Raw genomic sequence first — 18,227 nt, 5'->3', positions numbered from 1 at the left:
GTCCCAAAGTCCCTTCTATAGAAATAATCCACGGTTATTAGCGATCTGGCAGAGATGACATCATGACTGGGCTTGGTTCTAGTCCACAGGACTTCTGCAATAAGGCGAAACGAGAGCTGCTGCTGCAAAGCTGCTTATCTGTGTGTGGAAGCAGAATGCAGAACTAATTGTATTGATGCCTCTTGGCTTCCTTTATGCCCTAAATCTGCGTTCATAGACGACTGAAACTGCATGAACACCAACGTCGACGCAACGTCAACGGTACTGCACGAAACCCTCACACACACACACAAAACACACATTATGAATGTAATTCACAGTGTCTATGTAGGAAATTTTTTCAATTTCAAGTGGGATTTTGCTGATAAAAAGTCTGATAGCATAGTGTCCGACAGAATCTGTTCGTCTCCAACGTCCCTTTTCACGAGAACTTCATAACGACAACAACAAAAAAATGTGTTAGAAATGTTCAAAAAGGCACACGTACTTCAAATAGAGTTTCTTTCTTATCGTATACATCCAATCGCTACGGGCGCCACTGAGAAAAGTCGTGAACCAAACCTGCTGACGGCCGAGTGAACCATTGCTTACGCCGCCGAGTGCCTTCTCAGATCGTTCTAATGCGCTTCCTCTGGCACTCGATGGCGATGGAAGTCTCCCTTTGGTGTGTGAGTGTTCACAGCTTCTCTCCGTCCAGTAGCTCCTGCAGCTCCTGCTGGATGTCCTCAGGAAGCTCCAGCCCAGGCAGGTCTTCCAGAGGGATCTCCTGAGTGGGCATTTCCAGTGGAGGGAGCTGTGGGATGGGAATGTCCTTGGCCTTGCGCTCCTCGGCCGTCTGCGGAAGCACCCACAGCTCAGACTTCTCCACGAAGTCTGCATCGGCGTAGTGTTCCTTCTTCAGCCGCACGTTCTCCGCCCGTATCCGCTCGTTCTCCTCTTTCAGCCGCTCGTTATCAGACACCAGGCGGTCCACCAGCTTGCGTAGGTCATTGATGGTGGTCTGCTGCTCTTCCAGACGGGTTTTGTCGTCTTTCTGGGCTTTGCTGCCGGTGCAGGGCTCTGGGACGGTGCCTTTGTTCTTCAGGAGGTACAGCCAGGTGTCGTACTCGCGTTCGGAGGGTTGGGCCGTTCCTTCTGGCTGTAGGTAACGGCGTGGCGTCTGGTCCGAGGAGGAGACGGGCTGGAGCGTTCTGGGCTTGTCCTCTCGCTTAGCTCGCTTCCATCGCTCCTCGATCAGTCTCTGCTGTTTGATGTGACTGTCCCTCTGAAGCTCCAGAGACAAGCGTGCCTGCCGAGGGAAAAACATCTGAACATCTCAAGAACTGATCTATCCACGATCCACACAGCAAAATAATAATAATGATGAGCATCTAGGCGTACCTGTTCACACTCCGTGAGCTTCATGGCCTCCTTCAGAAGTTCTGTGGAGAAATGACAGCTTATTTAAGCACACGCTTCCAGGGATGGTTTCTCAATCACAGATCGAGCCCAGTGCTAGTCACAGATTTTAAGAATTTGAGCATGTGTCAGACAAACCTCAAGGAGACTGAAGCATTATTCATTTTTTGATGATAATCATTTCTCATGGGGATGTACGGTCATTTCAACATTTACATGGGCTAGTCTCAGGGCTTGACATTGACTTTTTTCCTCACCAGCCACTAGAGTTGTCAAAAATAGCAACTTCGGTACCAAGTCAGTACTTAAAAAAATGTAAAAAAAAGATACTGGCATTTCCCTCACTTTTTGAGAACATTCTTAAACATCTCTGATTGGCCATTTTGTTGACGTACTCAACATATATGTCAGTGATTGGCTACACTGATCAATGCTTCAAAAACCTGTTGTCTTTAACGTTTTTTTTATCATCTGTTATCAAGCGTTTACACAGATACAAACGGGAGTATTGAAAGCACCATATATCAGTGGATAAATTAGGGATCCGCTGATATACGCCTGCTTTTAAATGCTTACATGTGTATCTGTGTAAGCGCTTGGTGAAAAGCGTCAAAACTATCATTGTCGATAATTGTAGCCAATCCGAGACATATATATAGAGCGTGGCATCACAATGGCCAATTAGAGGTGTTTAAGAATCTGTTCAACAGCGCTCAAAATAATAGAGGGAAATGCTGGTATCGTCACATTTCTGTGGCTAGTGCTTTTCCACAGTAGCACCTCATTGCAGTACACGAGATCCAGGGGGTGGAGTCGGATCTAGATCTGAGGGGTGGAGTTGGGTAGGTTTAAGGGTGGGTTTAGGGATCAGGGGGTGGAGTTGGGTAGGTTTAGGAATCAGGGGTTGGAGCTGGGTAGGTTTAGGGGTGGGTTTAGGGATCAGGGGGTGGAGCTGGGTAGGTTTAGTGATAGGTTTAGGGATCAGGGGGTGGTGCTGGGTAGGTTTAGGGGTGGGTTTAGGGATCAGGGGGTGAAGCTGGGTAGGTTTAGGCATATGTAAGGTGGGAGGAGTTGGATCTGCATCCGACTCCTCCCCATGGATTTCATGTTCTGCAGTTGAGGACCATCTCGTTTTCCAAATTAACTAGCCACTCAGCATTGGCCACAATTTTGGCGTCGATACCATGGGGAAAACCTGCCATTTAGACATTTTTAATATTATCTCATCATTTGGCAGCAGGTATATCAGGCTGCTGTCACTTTAAGACCTGACTCATGGATCCATTATACTACTTTTACATTAATTTTCTTTCTCAACTGAATTTTGCCACATTCACTTAAAACATAACTTACTGTTTACGCGAATACTCGCCAAGACCGGCATTTTGACATTATTTTGTGTGTATTTGACTGTTTGTCAAATAAGGAAACATGGTGCAATAAGAAGTGAAAAAGAACAAATTTGTCAATGAATGAGTAAAAATATGCACAATTACACACTTAAATTCAAGCCCTGTAACAACAACACTATTGATCTGGAGCAAATGAAACAAGCGAGTGACGTGTGTAACTCGCTGTCGGAGAGATGAGAGAGCGAGAAAGAGCAGCTGGTATTGTGTATCTGTTCTGTGGAAGATGAGCACTGAAAGTGTTTCAGATATTTCAGTATCAATATGTATAGAAAAATCTATATTTTTCACAACACTACATTGGATGTGGTGACTTTTTTTTTTAAAAGTCTAAAGTTTAAAAATGTATACATATTATATATTAAATTAATTCCACCAAAGTGGCTAGTAGGAGTGACCTCTGCAGAAATAAGTATTTTTAATGTCAAGCCCTGGCTAGTCTGGGATTTCATTTCCATCCAAATCTAGAAAGTCTGTGTTTTTCGGCGACCACAAGAAAAACAACTTTTTGACAAACACTGAGGTTGTATACTACTTCAATTACCGTTCGCATTTACAAGAAGGGATCAATCCAAAAATCCTTCTGCAAATCCTTTTTCACCACTAGTATGAAAATAAACTACAAATATGGAGACTTGTATTACTGAAATCCTGGAAACTGTTTACAAGAATAATATTCCGCTCCACTATAGTGAATGGGAGCTGTATGAAAGTAAATCATGTACATTTTTAAATAGGCCATTATTATAGTATGCAATCATTTAAAAAACATATTTGTTATCTACATTTATGTAGCCAAAATTATAGCTTGCCCAACTAAATTCCTTGTAAAAAATGTACTTATTACAGCTAATTACCATTCGTTTTTCAAATTATATCATCCAATTGTTTCACTAAGGTGCCACGCAGATGTCTTTTTATAGACGTTCCCATGAGAATCACTTAAAAGAGAAACCCACCTGCAGCTTTTCTGTGGCAGGAGATGGCATCTTCAAATTTCCCAGCAGCCACCAAGCGGTCGGCTTTCCTGCACTGTTGATGGGCCTGAAAGAGATGATGTAACATATTACATTATTTCATCATGTGTTTGTTAACACTTCAGACTGAAAACACACAGATAATCAGTCTATGATGGAGGGTTCTTCCTCTACTACATACTTGTTAAAGCAAATTAGTAATAAAATAAAGCTGACGATGATGGGCTGATGGAGCCATGTAAATTAATATATGTCTAGACCAACTTTTACATCATATATTTGTATATTGTATTTATTTAATATTTTTGTTTTCTTAATTAAATAACATTTATTAAGTTATTTTATCACAATATAGCTAGCAGAGGGAGAAAAATGTCAACAACAAAACACACACATACAGATCCAATGATTTGCTTTTATCTTTGTCATGCTGATAATATAATTTACAATGAAAAACTTAAACAAAATAGAAGCATTTCCACAAGAGATCTTCATCTCAATAACGTACTGGCATAAATGTCAAAAGACTCTAGGAAATAATAAACCACACACATTTAGAATCATATGTTAATAAAGTAACGTTAGGCTACTTTGTGTGTTTGTTTGTTTAAATGTGATCAGCTGTCAGCAGTAAACAAACACACACTTAGAGGCTAACTCTAACACACTAACTTACATTAAAAACCTAAACACGTTTTATATGAAGCCTGGAAGTCACGGTTATCGGAATTAAAACCCCGGGTAAAGAGCAGGATGTGTTTCCGGACCGGTAAACCTCTTCGCAGCTGTATTTTAATTTGTTCAGTGATTAAATGCGGCTAAGCTAACCGCAGCTAGCATGCTAATGTGGCTTGTAAACAAACACTTACGAGATTGAGAGGACTGTCCAGCACCTCCATTCCTTCATCGACTACAGCCTCAACTACACGAGGGATTCATTGGCACATTATTGTGAATAAACCGGGACCAGAGACTCTGGTTTTGCCGGTTTCTGGTCCAATGCTACAGTAGACGAGCAAAAACAACTAAAACTTCCCCCTCCGCGACGTCACCGCCGCGTCACATTACGACCTGCGTGTCGTGAGAACGCCGTTTCTTTTCCGTATTCATAAATCTAAATATCTAAATGCCAAACCTCTCTTTCTTATATTTGTGAAAGAACTTTAAAAATATATATTTTCAATTAAGTTGTCTGAAAATAAGAAAGCCTTAAAAACATTAACTTTATCTGTTTGTAATTCCTTTCCCCTTTTCTGTGTCATGTAACGTTAGCCTAATTCTTATAATGTATCAGAATGTTTAATTTATATTATTGTTCTTTCTTTTATTGTTATTTTTTTGTTATTTATTTATTTTTCGTATGTTTGTATTCTGTTAGACTTGTGTATTGTGTTAAGCATTAATAAAAAAAATTATAATAATAAAAAAACGCAATTTCTTTCATAATTTCTCCTTCCATAAAATAGCTAAAACACATTTCTAGAAACCTTTACCCATTTTCTCACAACATTAACACAAAACCAAATCTTAAAACTACATTCACAAAACCACCGACTCTTCCAAATCAAACGATTGCCTAAAACCTATCTCACCTGATCTCAAAATCAATAGGCCTACTTTAGGTCACATCAGGGTGTAGAGCGTTCATTAGACACTACATGAAAAAAAAAAAATGAATAACACAGCATCCAGAGCATGAGATTTGCAAATGGTGTCTCTGTCTGAACTTGTTTAAGGTTTTGCAGAAAGAGTGATTCATTCGGCAAATGGATTTAGGCCTTTGGAGAATTTGCTACCTACAGAGAATGGGGTTTAACGTATTAGCAATTCTGAAAAGCTGTTAAAAAAGCGAAATCATTTCACAATAATAAACGCGCACCTTTATATGATGTTCTGGAGTTCTGTGATTTTACTTCACCACTAGAGGACGCTTCGGTCCTACAATTTTTTTTTCCTTTTTTTTTTTTTTTTTTTTTTACATGCAAGCTACCATGTTTCCTTTTTTGATCTGTACAAGCACTCTGAAATCCCTAAATATATATGATATATAAACGCAAAATATTGCTTTCTGATTTTTGTAGCCTACCCTACACGATGGGTACTTTAAATCAACAAAATAAAAACAAAGCAACATAATAACATTTTTGTATAAATATTAGTATAATTGAACAAATTTTCATAAATAAACATAACCTAATACAAATTCACTATAAATTTATATATAATATATACAATGGTATATTTAGTAAATAATGCAGCACAATATATTGCATGCTGGCTCCGGTCACAATTCTTCCTGCTTCCAGCCCATCTTCGCCTTTATGTCTACTTTATTAGTAATTCATCTAAGTACAGGGGTGATTCAAGGGTCGACCCCTCCATCCTAGACAGCAAGCAGAAGTTACATTTATCCAAATGCAGTGGCCAAAAGTGATGTCTGGAGAGGATGTTTTTTTTTTATGGCCCTACAAATTTAATTAAACCATCAAAATATAAGGAAAATATTTTATATATTTTAAATATGAGGGCAGAACAAAACACAACTTGTTTAAGGTATTTCTCTGACAAAATTATTTGGCAATAAAACTGCAGCTACAGGGTTTATTTCACTATATGCAAAAAAAGAGCATATTAATATTTCATTGATTGTCTCATTTTTTTCTTGTGTTCACAATTTATTTGACAGCCTGGACAAAAATGATGTCCGCACATTAGTTTGCACTTTCATTGCATTATTACAAATAAAATAATTGACTCCAAACACAACTATGCAATATGTTTACAAAATCTTAAATGCATTTTTAATAGGCTATCATTTGAATATATGGTGAAGATGTTGGTTTTCCAAGGCCGAACATCACTTTTGGCCACTTCTGAATGTTTTTTTCACTAAATAATCAGATTAATGTAGTAAATGTAAATACAATACAGTTTCCGCTTTATATTATGTGTCTTTAACTAAGTAGCTATGTCAGGAAAAAAATTGTTAAGTAAAATGTAGTTAGTTAATGTGTTCATGTTGTATTGCAAAATACTTTTGCTTCCTTTGAGGTGGGATACGGTAATGTTAGGGACAGGTGTCTATTATATCTTGTGTGTCACTCACACACTTTGGCCAATGTAACAATGTAGAAGCACTGAATCTACAGTATGATATATGTGGGTCAAAGACACAGGCTGCAGCACATGCTCTGTTTGTTGGAGATTCCATGCACAGCAAATAGTGTTCATTCAAAGAGTGCACTTATTGGTCAGTGACATCATCAGCTCAAGTACTTTGTTTTTGTTGTGAAGTGCCACTTGCTTTATCCAAATGCTCTTCAAATACTACTACTAATAGAGAGCAGAACGGGAACTGATACCGCCTTGTGAATCACAGCCTAAACACGGTTACCAGGACCAATGCACATTTCAGAGAACAACCTTTGATCAGCCCTGCTGCATTTGTTTGATTGAGTTCGCAACATGACATCATGACTTTTGCGTAAACATACACGCCACTTTCTGTTTTTACATTCAAGTGATATTGCAATACTGGTACATACAAATATATTGCTCAGAAGGAACTGTTTGCGATATTTTGTCCTACTATGTCAATGGCTAGCGTCAACTGTTTGGTTGCTCTTCTGTATTTAGCTGAAGAATGAAATTCATATTTGGAACAACTAAATATAAAGAGTAAAGATGGCAGAAGTTTAATTTGTGGGTGATCTCTCCCTTTCTTACGGTAGTTATGTTTAATTAAAGTATCAGCTAGTTCATGTCACAGTTATTTATAGAGCGCTTTATACAATACAGAGTGTTCAAGGCAGCTTCACAGTAATAAACAGAAAAATAGTTACTGTTGAAAAATTAATACAACTTCTATTTTAACTGTAAGGCAGCTCTACTGAAGACAATTGAGCTCAATTTAATTCATTGTCTCACCTGGTTCTCCAAAAATAAGATAAACACTTTACTTGAATATAACACTTTACGTGCATAAGACTGACATGACACCTTCATAACCATGACATGACATGTGTCTTGAATATGAAGTAGGGTTTATGGATGTTTATGACAAATGTCATTAAGTGTCTGTCGCTCAATAATGACATTTTGAATGCAAATATGACATCGTTTAAGATGTCTTTGTTATGACATCTTGGCATAAACATAACATCAACATCAACCTGTAAGTGACTTTGTCATGACAACTTGACATAAATTAAGTTAAACTGTCATGTTGTTGGCTTTGACTTTGGCTGTCACGAGGCCATTATAACTGTGTTATGAATATTTTCCGTGAACTCAACTACATTGAATTTGTCATTAAAAAGGTATAATGGCTTCATGACAGCCGATGTCAAAACCAGCCAACTGACAGTTTAATGCAATGTTAACCATAAAGCTATAGGTGCTTTCTTAAGTTTGATCATTAATTTGCTATGTCATGTTTACAGGTTGTGTTGTCTTAATAATGTCAAGTTGTCATGACAAAGGCACTGACAGGTTATGATGTTATGGGTTATGCCAAGGTTTCATAACAAAGACATCTCAAACAATGTCATATTTGCATTTGTCATAATAAAGATGTCTTTGTTATCTTATGCACACCCCTTCAAGTAAAGTGTTACTCTTTTTTGTATCATAATCATGACATGACATATGTTATGAGTATGAAGGAAATTCTTCATATTCATAACATATGTCATGTCATGATTATGTCATATGAATTCATTATGAACACATGCATGCAAAAACAAGTGAGAACCAATGATATATGTATATATACATATATATATCCCCCCTCCGGACATCAATTTTTGTCCACTATTCTGTATACATTTTTTTATATAATATTTGTGATTCATAACTCCGTCATGTAGCTCGTAAGTGTAACAAACCCATATTTAGCAGGGGCAATGTAAAGCTCTCTCTGTGTGTTCTGTGTGTTTTGTGTACTGTATCAGAAGGCCGTCGCTGGAACGCTGTGGGTGTCCATCGAGACAACGGACAAATGTGAATCGAGTCATAACTCATTGAAAAAAAGCCTGTCCGTTCATACGACAGGCCAGTGGAACAGGCTTTCCTTTGTTTCTGCCTCTGAGGTGCAGAGTTAGCCTGCTTTCTCCTTCAAAGCGATCCTAACTGCTGTGCTTGAGTGTGGGCTTCATTGTGAACCTGTTTCATGCTGCTGTACATTTGTGACTGATCCTTTATTTAGTGCATGAATAATCTCTTCTGATAACACTCAGCCATTCTACTCTTATAAGTACTACAGTATGTATATTCTGAATGTGTAGACCTATTGCTTTTTTCAAAATGTAACACTGTGCATTCTCCCACAATGCAATGCGTTCACTTGACTTTCCATTTCCAGTGAGAAGTGCAGTGTGAACCTGATATTACTGTTCAAAGGTTTGGGGGCAGTAAGATTTTTTAAAGGAAATTATTACTGCATTTAATGGTAATGGACTACATTTGACCCAATGGCCACCAAAGCGCTTTACATTTTTGCCTCACATTCACCCATTCACTCACCACTGAGCACTGTATATATATATATATATATATATATATATATATATATATATATATATATATATATATATATATATATATATATATATTAGGGCTGTGAAAAAAGTAATTGCCATTAATCGCATCCAAAATAAAAGTCTGTGTTTACATAATATATTTGTGTGTGTGTAAATACCTATGCATGCATGTATATATTTAAGAATTATTTGCACTTAAATTCTGTATATATGTATAAATACATAATCTATATTATATAAATATAAATATTTTATATATGAATAACACATTTTCTTAAATATATACATGCATGTGTGTGTATTTATATACAAAATAATTATATACAGCACACACAAATATATTATGTAAACACAGACTTTATATATATATATATATATATATATATACAATTATTTTATGAATTTCAAATAAATGTTGTATGCTCTTTTAAACTTTCTGTTTAAAAATAAATCCTGAAAAAAAATACAAATAAATAAAAAATTAAGCAGCTCAACTGTTTTTAACATTGATAATAAGAATAATAAATGTTTCTTGAGAATAATGATTTCTGAAAGGTCCTTGTGACACTGAAGACAGGAACAATGATGCTGAAAATTCACAAAAATTAACTACATTTTAAAATATATTAAAATATTAAACAATATATAATTATATGCTGTATTATATATTATATTCAAAACATATAATGTTGCACTAAGGTCCACAGTGCATTAACTAATGTTAACAATATTATAACAAAGTATTAGAAAATATTAAAATTAACATTAAAAAAAGATTTATAAATGCTGTATAAGTGCAGTTCATTATAACTTCTTGTTAACTGTAGTTATAATGTTAATTGCTGATCATTATTGTACACAAGTGTTACAATAATATTTCAAAATGTGACTGTTTTTACTGTATTTTGATCAAATAAATGAATAAATGCCTTGATGAGCACAGAAGACTTCTTCTTCTTCAAAAAAAAATCTATCTTTAAAAACTATTGAACTTCTGAGCTGCACCAAACATCCCTTTCTTGACATATTGTCTGATCGTTGCCAAATGTTCAGACATTTTTATGTGAAATTGGATTAAAAGAAATACAAAATAACTACTTTCCTGGCAAGATGCACATCATAACTTACTGTATCTGACGACACTGTTTAAAACATTTATTATGAAACAATGTCTACTGTTACTTAATTTTTTTTAGATGATACTATAGTACAGTAAATAGGCTACGCTACACTGTAAAAAGTGATCAGTTGACTTCACTTAAAAAAAGTGAGTAAACCCGTTGCCTTAAAATTATTAAGTAAATAACCCTCATGCCTAATGGAGTCCACATAACTTAATTTCTTCAACTATTCGTAAACTTTATTACATAATAATTTGAAGGCAACGGGTTTCCTCACTTTTTTAAGTGAAGTCAACTGATCCCTTTTTACAGTGTGTGTGGCAGTCCCTGCACTTCCTGTCGCTCTTCTTCTGTCAGCATGTCACCAGAGTTGACAGCTGTGAGAGAGAGCGTGCCCAGTGTGTCCACTGGAATCCGCGTGTAGGAGGACGGCCCGTCACCACTTTCACCTGGCTGAAGTCTGGCCTGAAAAGTAATGATGAGCCAGCCATGCTTTAGAAGACCCCCGGCCACTCGGGAGCAGAATGTCTCAGCCCACACTCTGACTGCGCTCCTCAGCCGCACTCTTTGTCCTCTGTCCCGTCACGAAGGATTCTGCTTAGACCGGGTCTTCTGTCGACCAACAGAGGCAAGTTCCTATGTGCTTTTTGGAGCTGTTTGTATGGGGAATCCCACATAGCCTCCTACACAGAGCGCCCTAAAAGACAGAAAGGGAATGTGATGGGGGTTTTTGAAGGCCACCCCCTTACACACAATGGGAACCCCACCGTGAGCTAATGTGCCTGACAAATATTCTTACACATGTTAAACTAGTAGACAGCTCTCACCGCTGTCAGGTGTTCAGCTTTCTCACAAGGTTCTCAAAGGGTTATACATCGGATAAGGAGCACGTGTTGAAGCGCCACTCGATTTAGACATCTATTTTAGGTTGTTTTTCACACTTTCATTGTTCATAATTCTAGTTATGGTCACGAAAATAGAGACAAAAGCTACTAATGATGTCTCAATTCATATATTTTTTTATTAGTACAACATGTGACTGCTGGGTGATGATGTCAGAGGTCACGGGATGATGACAGACAGACAGAGAGTTAAGAATTACGTTATGTTGTGGTTTTTAGGACAAGGGTTTAATTGATTTTATAACTTAAAGGAGTAGTTCACTTTTGAACAAAATTTTGCTCATAATTTATACTCACCCCCGTGTCATCCAAGATGTCCATGTCTTTATTTCTTCAGTTGAAAAGAAATGAAGGTTTTTGATGAAAACGTTCCAGGATTTTTCTTCATATAATGCACTTTAATGGGAACCAAACAGTTCAAGGTCCAAAAGAAACTTCAAACTGTTTTAAGGTCTTTAAAAGATTCCAGACGATGAATAAGGGTCTTATGAAGTGAAACGATCACTCATTTAATAAATAAATAACAAAGTTTAAGTTTTATAAGCTCAAATGCTTGCCTTGTTCTGTTCTCTGACGCACAGTCGTGACTCTCCTGTTCGAACTCGTTCATCAAAATCAACACATTTTTTTACGAGTCATTTGGTTCATTCAACAAACGAAACGAACGAATTGACTCAGAAAAAGATTCTTTTATTTTGATGAACGAGTTCGAACAGGAGAGTCACAAACGTGCGTCACATTTGAGCTTATAAAACTCATTTATTTATTAAATGAGCGATTGTTTCGCTTGATAAGACCCAATTATTCATCGCCTGGAATCGTTTAAAGCCCTTTGAACAGTTTGCAGTTTGTACTGAAGGTGTCTTTTGGACCTTGAAACATTTGGTTCCCACTGAAGTGCAGTATATGGAGAAAAATGCTGGAATGTTTTCATCAAAAACCCTTAATTTCTTTTCAACTGAAGAAAGAAAGACATGGATATCTTGGATGGCATGGGCGTGAGTAAATTATCAGCAAAAGTTTTTTGAAAAGTGAACTACTCCTTTAAAACAGCTATCAAGGACCCACATTTTCATTACAAGTTTACAACAGTATTTTATTAAAGGGATAGTTGACGGAAAAATTTAAATTCTTCTATTTACTCGTCCTCATGTTGTTCCAAACCCCAAAGACTTTTGTTCATCTTGGGAACACAAGTGAAGATCACACAACTACATAACTGACACTTTGACTCTTCAAAAAGTACATAAAGAGATCATAAAAGTAATCCATTTCTGAAGAGGCTCAATCACTTTATATGATGAACAGATTGAATTTGGGCTTTTAAGAAGCTCAACAGAACCTGCTTGACACTCAAGAACAAACCTCCTTGTTTTTTCAGATAGATTCGTTTTATGATCCCTTTATAAACTTTTTGAAGTGTCAAAGTGTCAGTTGTGTAGCCATCATTGGAGGAACGGAAAGCTCTCAAATTTCTTTAAAAAGATTTTCATTTGTGTTCTGAAGATGAACGAAAGTCTAAGGTTTGGAATGAATGAGGATGAGAGATTAATGACAGAATTTTCATTTTGGGGTGAACTATCATTTTAAGCAAATTCGTGCTATCATTCTATTAATATAATTCAATCATCACATTTTAGTTTAAATGTCATTGTTTAAGAATGTTAACAATGTTCTGAACGCTGCACCCCCATCAATGACTTTTAAAAATGAAATATAGGATTCTTTCCACGGAACTGTTATTTCTTTCCAAACAAGGGCATAAAAAATGTCGAAATCCAAACAATGGAAACATCTAGTGTTTGACACAGCCGCTCTGATTGGCTAACCGAACTGACTTGTGAGTTATTTGGCAATATGAGATAATCAACCAAGATGAATCATTTAGTTCTCCTCTGGGTCTGAGAGTCTGAAATCTGACAAATTGTGATTTTCACAAATCTCAACCCAGCAAATTAATAATATCATTATATTTAAAGTCTGTCAGTCTAAGTTATCGTTTTCCCTTTTTGTCGAGGGAAAAATCTTCCTGTACTTAATATCACTTATAAGGTTAATGACTCCATAAACAGCTTTTTCATATTGCACTTGAAAAAGATTCATTCACAGAGCTATTGGTATTATTGCAGTCATAACTCTATACTGACTAGCGGTGATAATGAAATATTTGAAATATGAATATGAAAATTTTCCTCAGGATCCAAAATAAATCTGATTGACTGAATAGATGGATGTGTTTCGTTTCAGCTTTGTCTTGGCATTAGGAAGAGTGAAGTAAAACGTGGCTTTGACTCTTGGATTGAGGATCTTCAGTGCTTTATAGAGCAGCTCATGAACTGTTTTTGTCCACACTGTAGCATCAACAAAATTATGATCATGTGGACATTTACAATATGAGCCAAATGCTTAGTCGATACAAGCTTAGTTATTCTTAGAGATAAATTCATACAGCCACACTGGAACAATTACATTTTTCCCCTCCCATCTGCAATTTAAAAGAGTAAAGATAATCATCATTTTACAGTTTGGTTTCACACTAAATTTTTTTTACTGTATAAACATTACCAATTTGACTTCAAGACATTGTGGAACGTCTCTTATAATAGAGGCAGGCAAGTTTCGAAAATCGGTTTCCTGACACAGTTGACCTAATTTCAAGAAACGTGTCCATTTCTACACCCGTGATAGCAATACAGTCGCAATCAGATGAAATAACAGGCTGAAAAACTTGGCAGATGAGGGAAAGCAGGCCAGAAATATATATATATATATATATATATATATATATATATATAGTGAGAGAGAGAGAGAGAGAGAGAGAGAGAGAGAGACAGACAGACAGACAGACAGACAGAGAGAGAGCAAGGGGAAATCCCCACACTAGCCGGCCTCCCACGGTCACTGCTGAGAAGTCTGCCAGTGGACCATCAGCGAACACAACTGATGGGATTTTCCTGATTCTGCCATATATTACTGAATAAAAGCTGCACTGCACAACACAGTTTTCATTCTCAGCATATTATAAATGTTGGAAACAGTTTTTGCTTCTTAATACATTTCTGGAAACTGTCTGTCTATGAAACACGAGCATTCCAAAGTTTGTGGTACGTAAAATAAATACAAAAAAATAATAAAGTAAATGAATGCTTTTATTTGGCAAGGATGCATTCAGTTGTTTAAAAGTGAATACATTTATAATGTTACAAAAGATTTCTATTTCAAATAATTTTTTTCAATTTCTGTTCATTAAAGAATCCTTAAAGAGTTCACTGAAAAATAAAAGTGAATTACTCGCCCTCTAGTCGTGCCTAATCCTTAAGACTTTCATTCATCTTTGGACCACAAATGAAGATCTTTTTGATGAAATTTTTAGCTACACAATTGACACTTTCAAGCCCCAGAAAGTTAATAAAGACACCATTTAAGTATGCAGCCCATTCTCACCCCCAAGGCGTCACTTAACTGACGCCTTGGGAAGCATTTGGACATGCTTCAATATCTGACGCTTTAGGCGCCCTTTAGCGTCAGTAAGATGACGCCCTAGGATCGCGTGTACCCTACCCCCACCCCACACCTAAACCTAACCGCGTCCTCTAACAGACGCTTTCCTTTAGCGTCAGTTAGATGACGCCGTAGGATCGCGTCATGTAAGTGACGCTAAAGGGCGCCTAAAACGTCAAATATTGAAGCATGGTCAAAGGTGACGCCTTGGGGTGAGAATGCGTTGAAGTATGTGACTCCAGTGGTTTAACTTCAATTTTATGAATTATGATTATATGTTTGCACAAAAAACATAATACGCCACTTTATTAAAGGTGCTATATGTAGTTTTTAGCGGCCTCTATCTGTTATGTTTCAGATTGCAACCAATTTTTACAACTCTTGCGCGTGCTCGAACACAAGACCGAGCACTCATGGTACACGGCCATACTGAGACTTTCAACACACCGGAGAAAGCATCACACAACATGCTGGGAACTCATGTAAACTTCCACTGCAACTCCCACTTACATTAATAGGATACAATATGATAGAAGTGCGACAGGAGTGACGTTAGACAGTAGATCTAGTACAGAAAATAAAAGTTACATCCTAAAAAACTATTTTTTGTTACCCTGGAACAGCCTTTTGTGTTCATTTCATGTCTCATAAATGTTATAGTTTATATTGCTATTTCATTACAGTTTACTATTAATTCAGCAAATCTGAAAACTTGTAAATTATCACAATAAAATAGTGGAGGACTCTCCATAATTCAAACGCTCTGCCGATGTTGATCCGATTCACGTTTGGCCTGACAGGCTTCAGCAGAAACATTTTTTTTTAATATTTATGTTGAGTTTGTGTTGGAGTGTGTGTTGTACTCAGAGATGTATAAAGTACTAGAAACCCGGACTTGAGTAAAAGTACAAGTGCTCTATGAAAAAAGAGACTTGAGTAGAAGTTGAAGTGCTCTTTAAGCACCACACTTAAGTAGAAGTACTAAAGTATTCAACATTTTTTGTACTTATATTGCAAGTAGTTTATTTTAAAATTCACTACTTAAGTACTAAAAGTAAAAGTACAAGTAGTGTGTCATGTAATTATTGAAGAAAGCAGTCAAAAGTTTGAGCTATCAAACAAGGCGCTTTGGCGGGATACAAATTTGCTTTGGCGGCCGCCAAAAAAATGTCATTGCAGGACAACCCCTGCATTAGTTGTCAATGTGTGTGTCAATCAATACCATTACCCTATAAAACTGGCTTGTGATTTAGGCAGCATGAAAGCCAACTTGAAACAAATGATTAGTAAATTTTTTATAATTGTAACAAGTAACTAGTAGAACATTAAAATAATATCGAAGTAAAAGTATTAAATTCATCGAAAATATCTACTAAAGTAAAAGTAGAAGTATGAGAAAAAAACAATACTCTAGTAGAGTACAGATACAGCATTTTAGTACTTAAGTACAGTACTTAAGTAGTTCTACTTCGTTACTATACATCTCTGGTGTGCCGTCGTAGACTGTATGCAAGTCACATCCGATGGATTTCGCAGAAAATCCGACCCAGAGACTTCACATAGAAATATGAATACTGGCCGAGGTAATACAAAAACCCAACAAGTGGATCATTGTAATGTGTGATTACAACCCTTTCACACACAGGCAATACAAAAAATGATTTACTTTAGAAGAAAAGTTACATCAAGCACCTTTAACAAAATATGAATCATCAACGCATGTTCACGATGCACCACGGCGCATGTGTGCTGTGTTGACACGAGAGTGGACATTGTTGCGTGAATGCGCGTTGGAGATTAATATTTTGTTGCTATAGACCCCTTTTCAGTTGGTAAACATGGTGACGTTTATGTGGGTGGAGCTTAGGTGGAGGCAGAACGATCCCTCTGGCCGCTTCACTAATGCTAGTTAGTAAGTATTATTGGCTTGTTGTTTAACAATGACTGGAGAAAATCAGATTTTATCTTAATGTCCAGGACCGCGATTGTTATTTCCAAAAGTTATTTTTAACAGACAGAACCAGATTGGCCGACCCATAGCCGCCTACGCTCACTCAATGCATGGACGATCTGACAGGATTAACGTTACGTTACCTCGGTTGAGTCAGTGGCCTGACTTCTACACCTACCTTATAGAGAAACCGATCGTAAAGAGAAACTGAGGGCATATAAATCGTTAGATGCCTATAACTATGTACTGAATGGTCATGTACAAGACTTGTGTGTATGATCCGCATCTGCCGAGCCAGGGCCGAGATGACTCCAATGTAAAGAGTGTCATTATGGTGCAATTTTAATCATGTGAATATTTTCTAGAAATAAAAAATCCAGATACAGCATATTCATTTTTCATTGATACTTGCACCAAACAACACAATAAGATGACATTTAATAATAATAAAAGTAATTTAAGCTCCTTATTATGTAGCAGAATCTGCGCTGGTTTGCATTGGCCGCCTCCAGTTTTCACTTTGTTTTGCCTCCAGCTAGCGCTGTGACGTAACTGTGACGTCGGCGCAAAAGGGGTCTATAGTTTTTGAGAAAACAAACCACTTTGTCACTTTGTAAAATTGAGTTGTAACCACTGGAGTCACAGGGACAGAAATGTTGAATCAAAAAAGATCTTAATTTCTGTTCTGAAGATGAATGAAAGTCTTACTGCAACGACATGACTGTGAGTAATAACAGATTTTTTGTGTGTGTGTGTGGGGGGGGATGGGGGGGATTCAACTAACCCTGAATCATGGTTTCCACAAAAATATTAAGCAGTTTTAAACATTGATAACAATAAGAACCATTAATAATAATTGAGCTCCAATAATGAGTGAGGACTAAGCACAAATTAAGCAAATTTATTTATTATCTATTTATACAATTGGCATATTAGAATGATTTCTGAAGGATTGTGTGAAACTGAACAATGGAGTAATGATGCTGAAAATTCAGCTTTGCTTCAAAGGAATAAATGACTTAAAGAGATACTCCACTTTTTTGGAAATAGGCTCATTTTACAACTCCCTCAGAGTTAAACAGTGTTACCGATTGACTTGTCAATGGGACCAGAAACTGTCTGGTTACTGATATTCCTCTAAATATCAGAAAATCAGCTGAATGGATTCAAAAACGGTAAAACCTAACTGTTTAACTCTGAGGGAGTTGTAAAATGAACCTACTTCAAAAAAAGTGGAGTATCCCTTTAATAAATAAAAATATACTAACATAGAATACTGTAATTTTAAATTGTAAGAATATTTTACAATATTATTGTTTTTACTGTATTTTTTTATCAAATAAATGCAGCCTGGGTGAGCATAAGAAACTTCTTTCAAAAACGAAAAAAAAAAATGTATATTTGATGGAGCTTCCTGCAAATGCACTT

The 18,227-nt window shown here is 36.6% G+C and overlaps 1 protein-coding gene across 1 annotated transcript; it reads right to left on the bottom strand.

The window, feature by feature from the left end:
* Positions 1-535: 535 nt before the first annotated feature.
* Positions 536-4,835, bottom strand: nrbf2b (nuclear receptor binding factor 2b). The gene is made up of 4 exons (XM_039653328.2): positions 4,654-4,835; positions 3,767-3,851; positions 1,381-1,421; positions 536-1,288 (listed from the first exon to the last, which is right to left on the bottom strand). Exons 1-4 carry the CDS (start codon positions 4,681-4,683, stop codon positions 677-679), a joined length of 768 nt encoding a protein of 255 aa, XP_039509262.1. The 5' UTR covers positions 4,684-4,835; the 3' UTR covers positions 536-676.
* Between the last annotated feature and the right edge of the window lie 13,392 nt (positions 4,836-18,227).

This window comes from Pimephales promelas, chromosome 17 (genome assembly GCF_988280905.1).
Source record: "Pimephales promelas chromosome 17, fPimPro1.hap1.1, whole genome shotgun sequence".
NCBI classification, from domain to species: domain Eukaryota; kingdom Metazoa; phylum Chordata; class Actinopteri; order Cypriniformes; family Leuciscidae; genus Pimephales; species Pimephales promelas.
The sequence above is the reverse complement of the archived record's forward strand: the minus strand, read 5'-3'. Positions and strand labels throughout refer to the sequence as shown.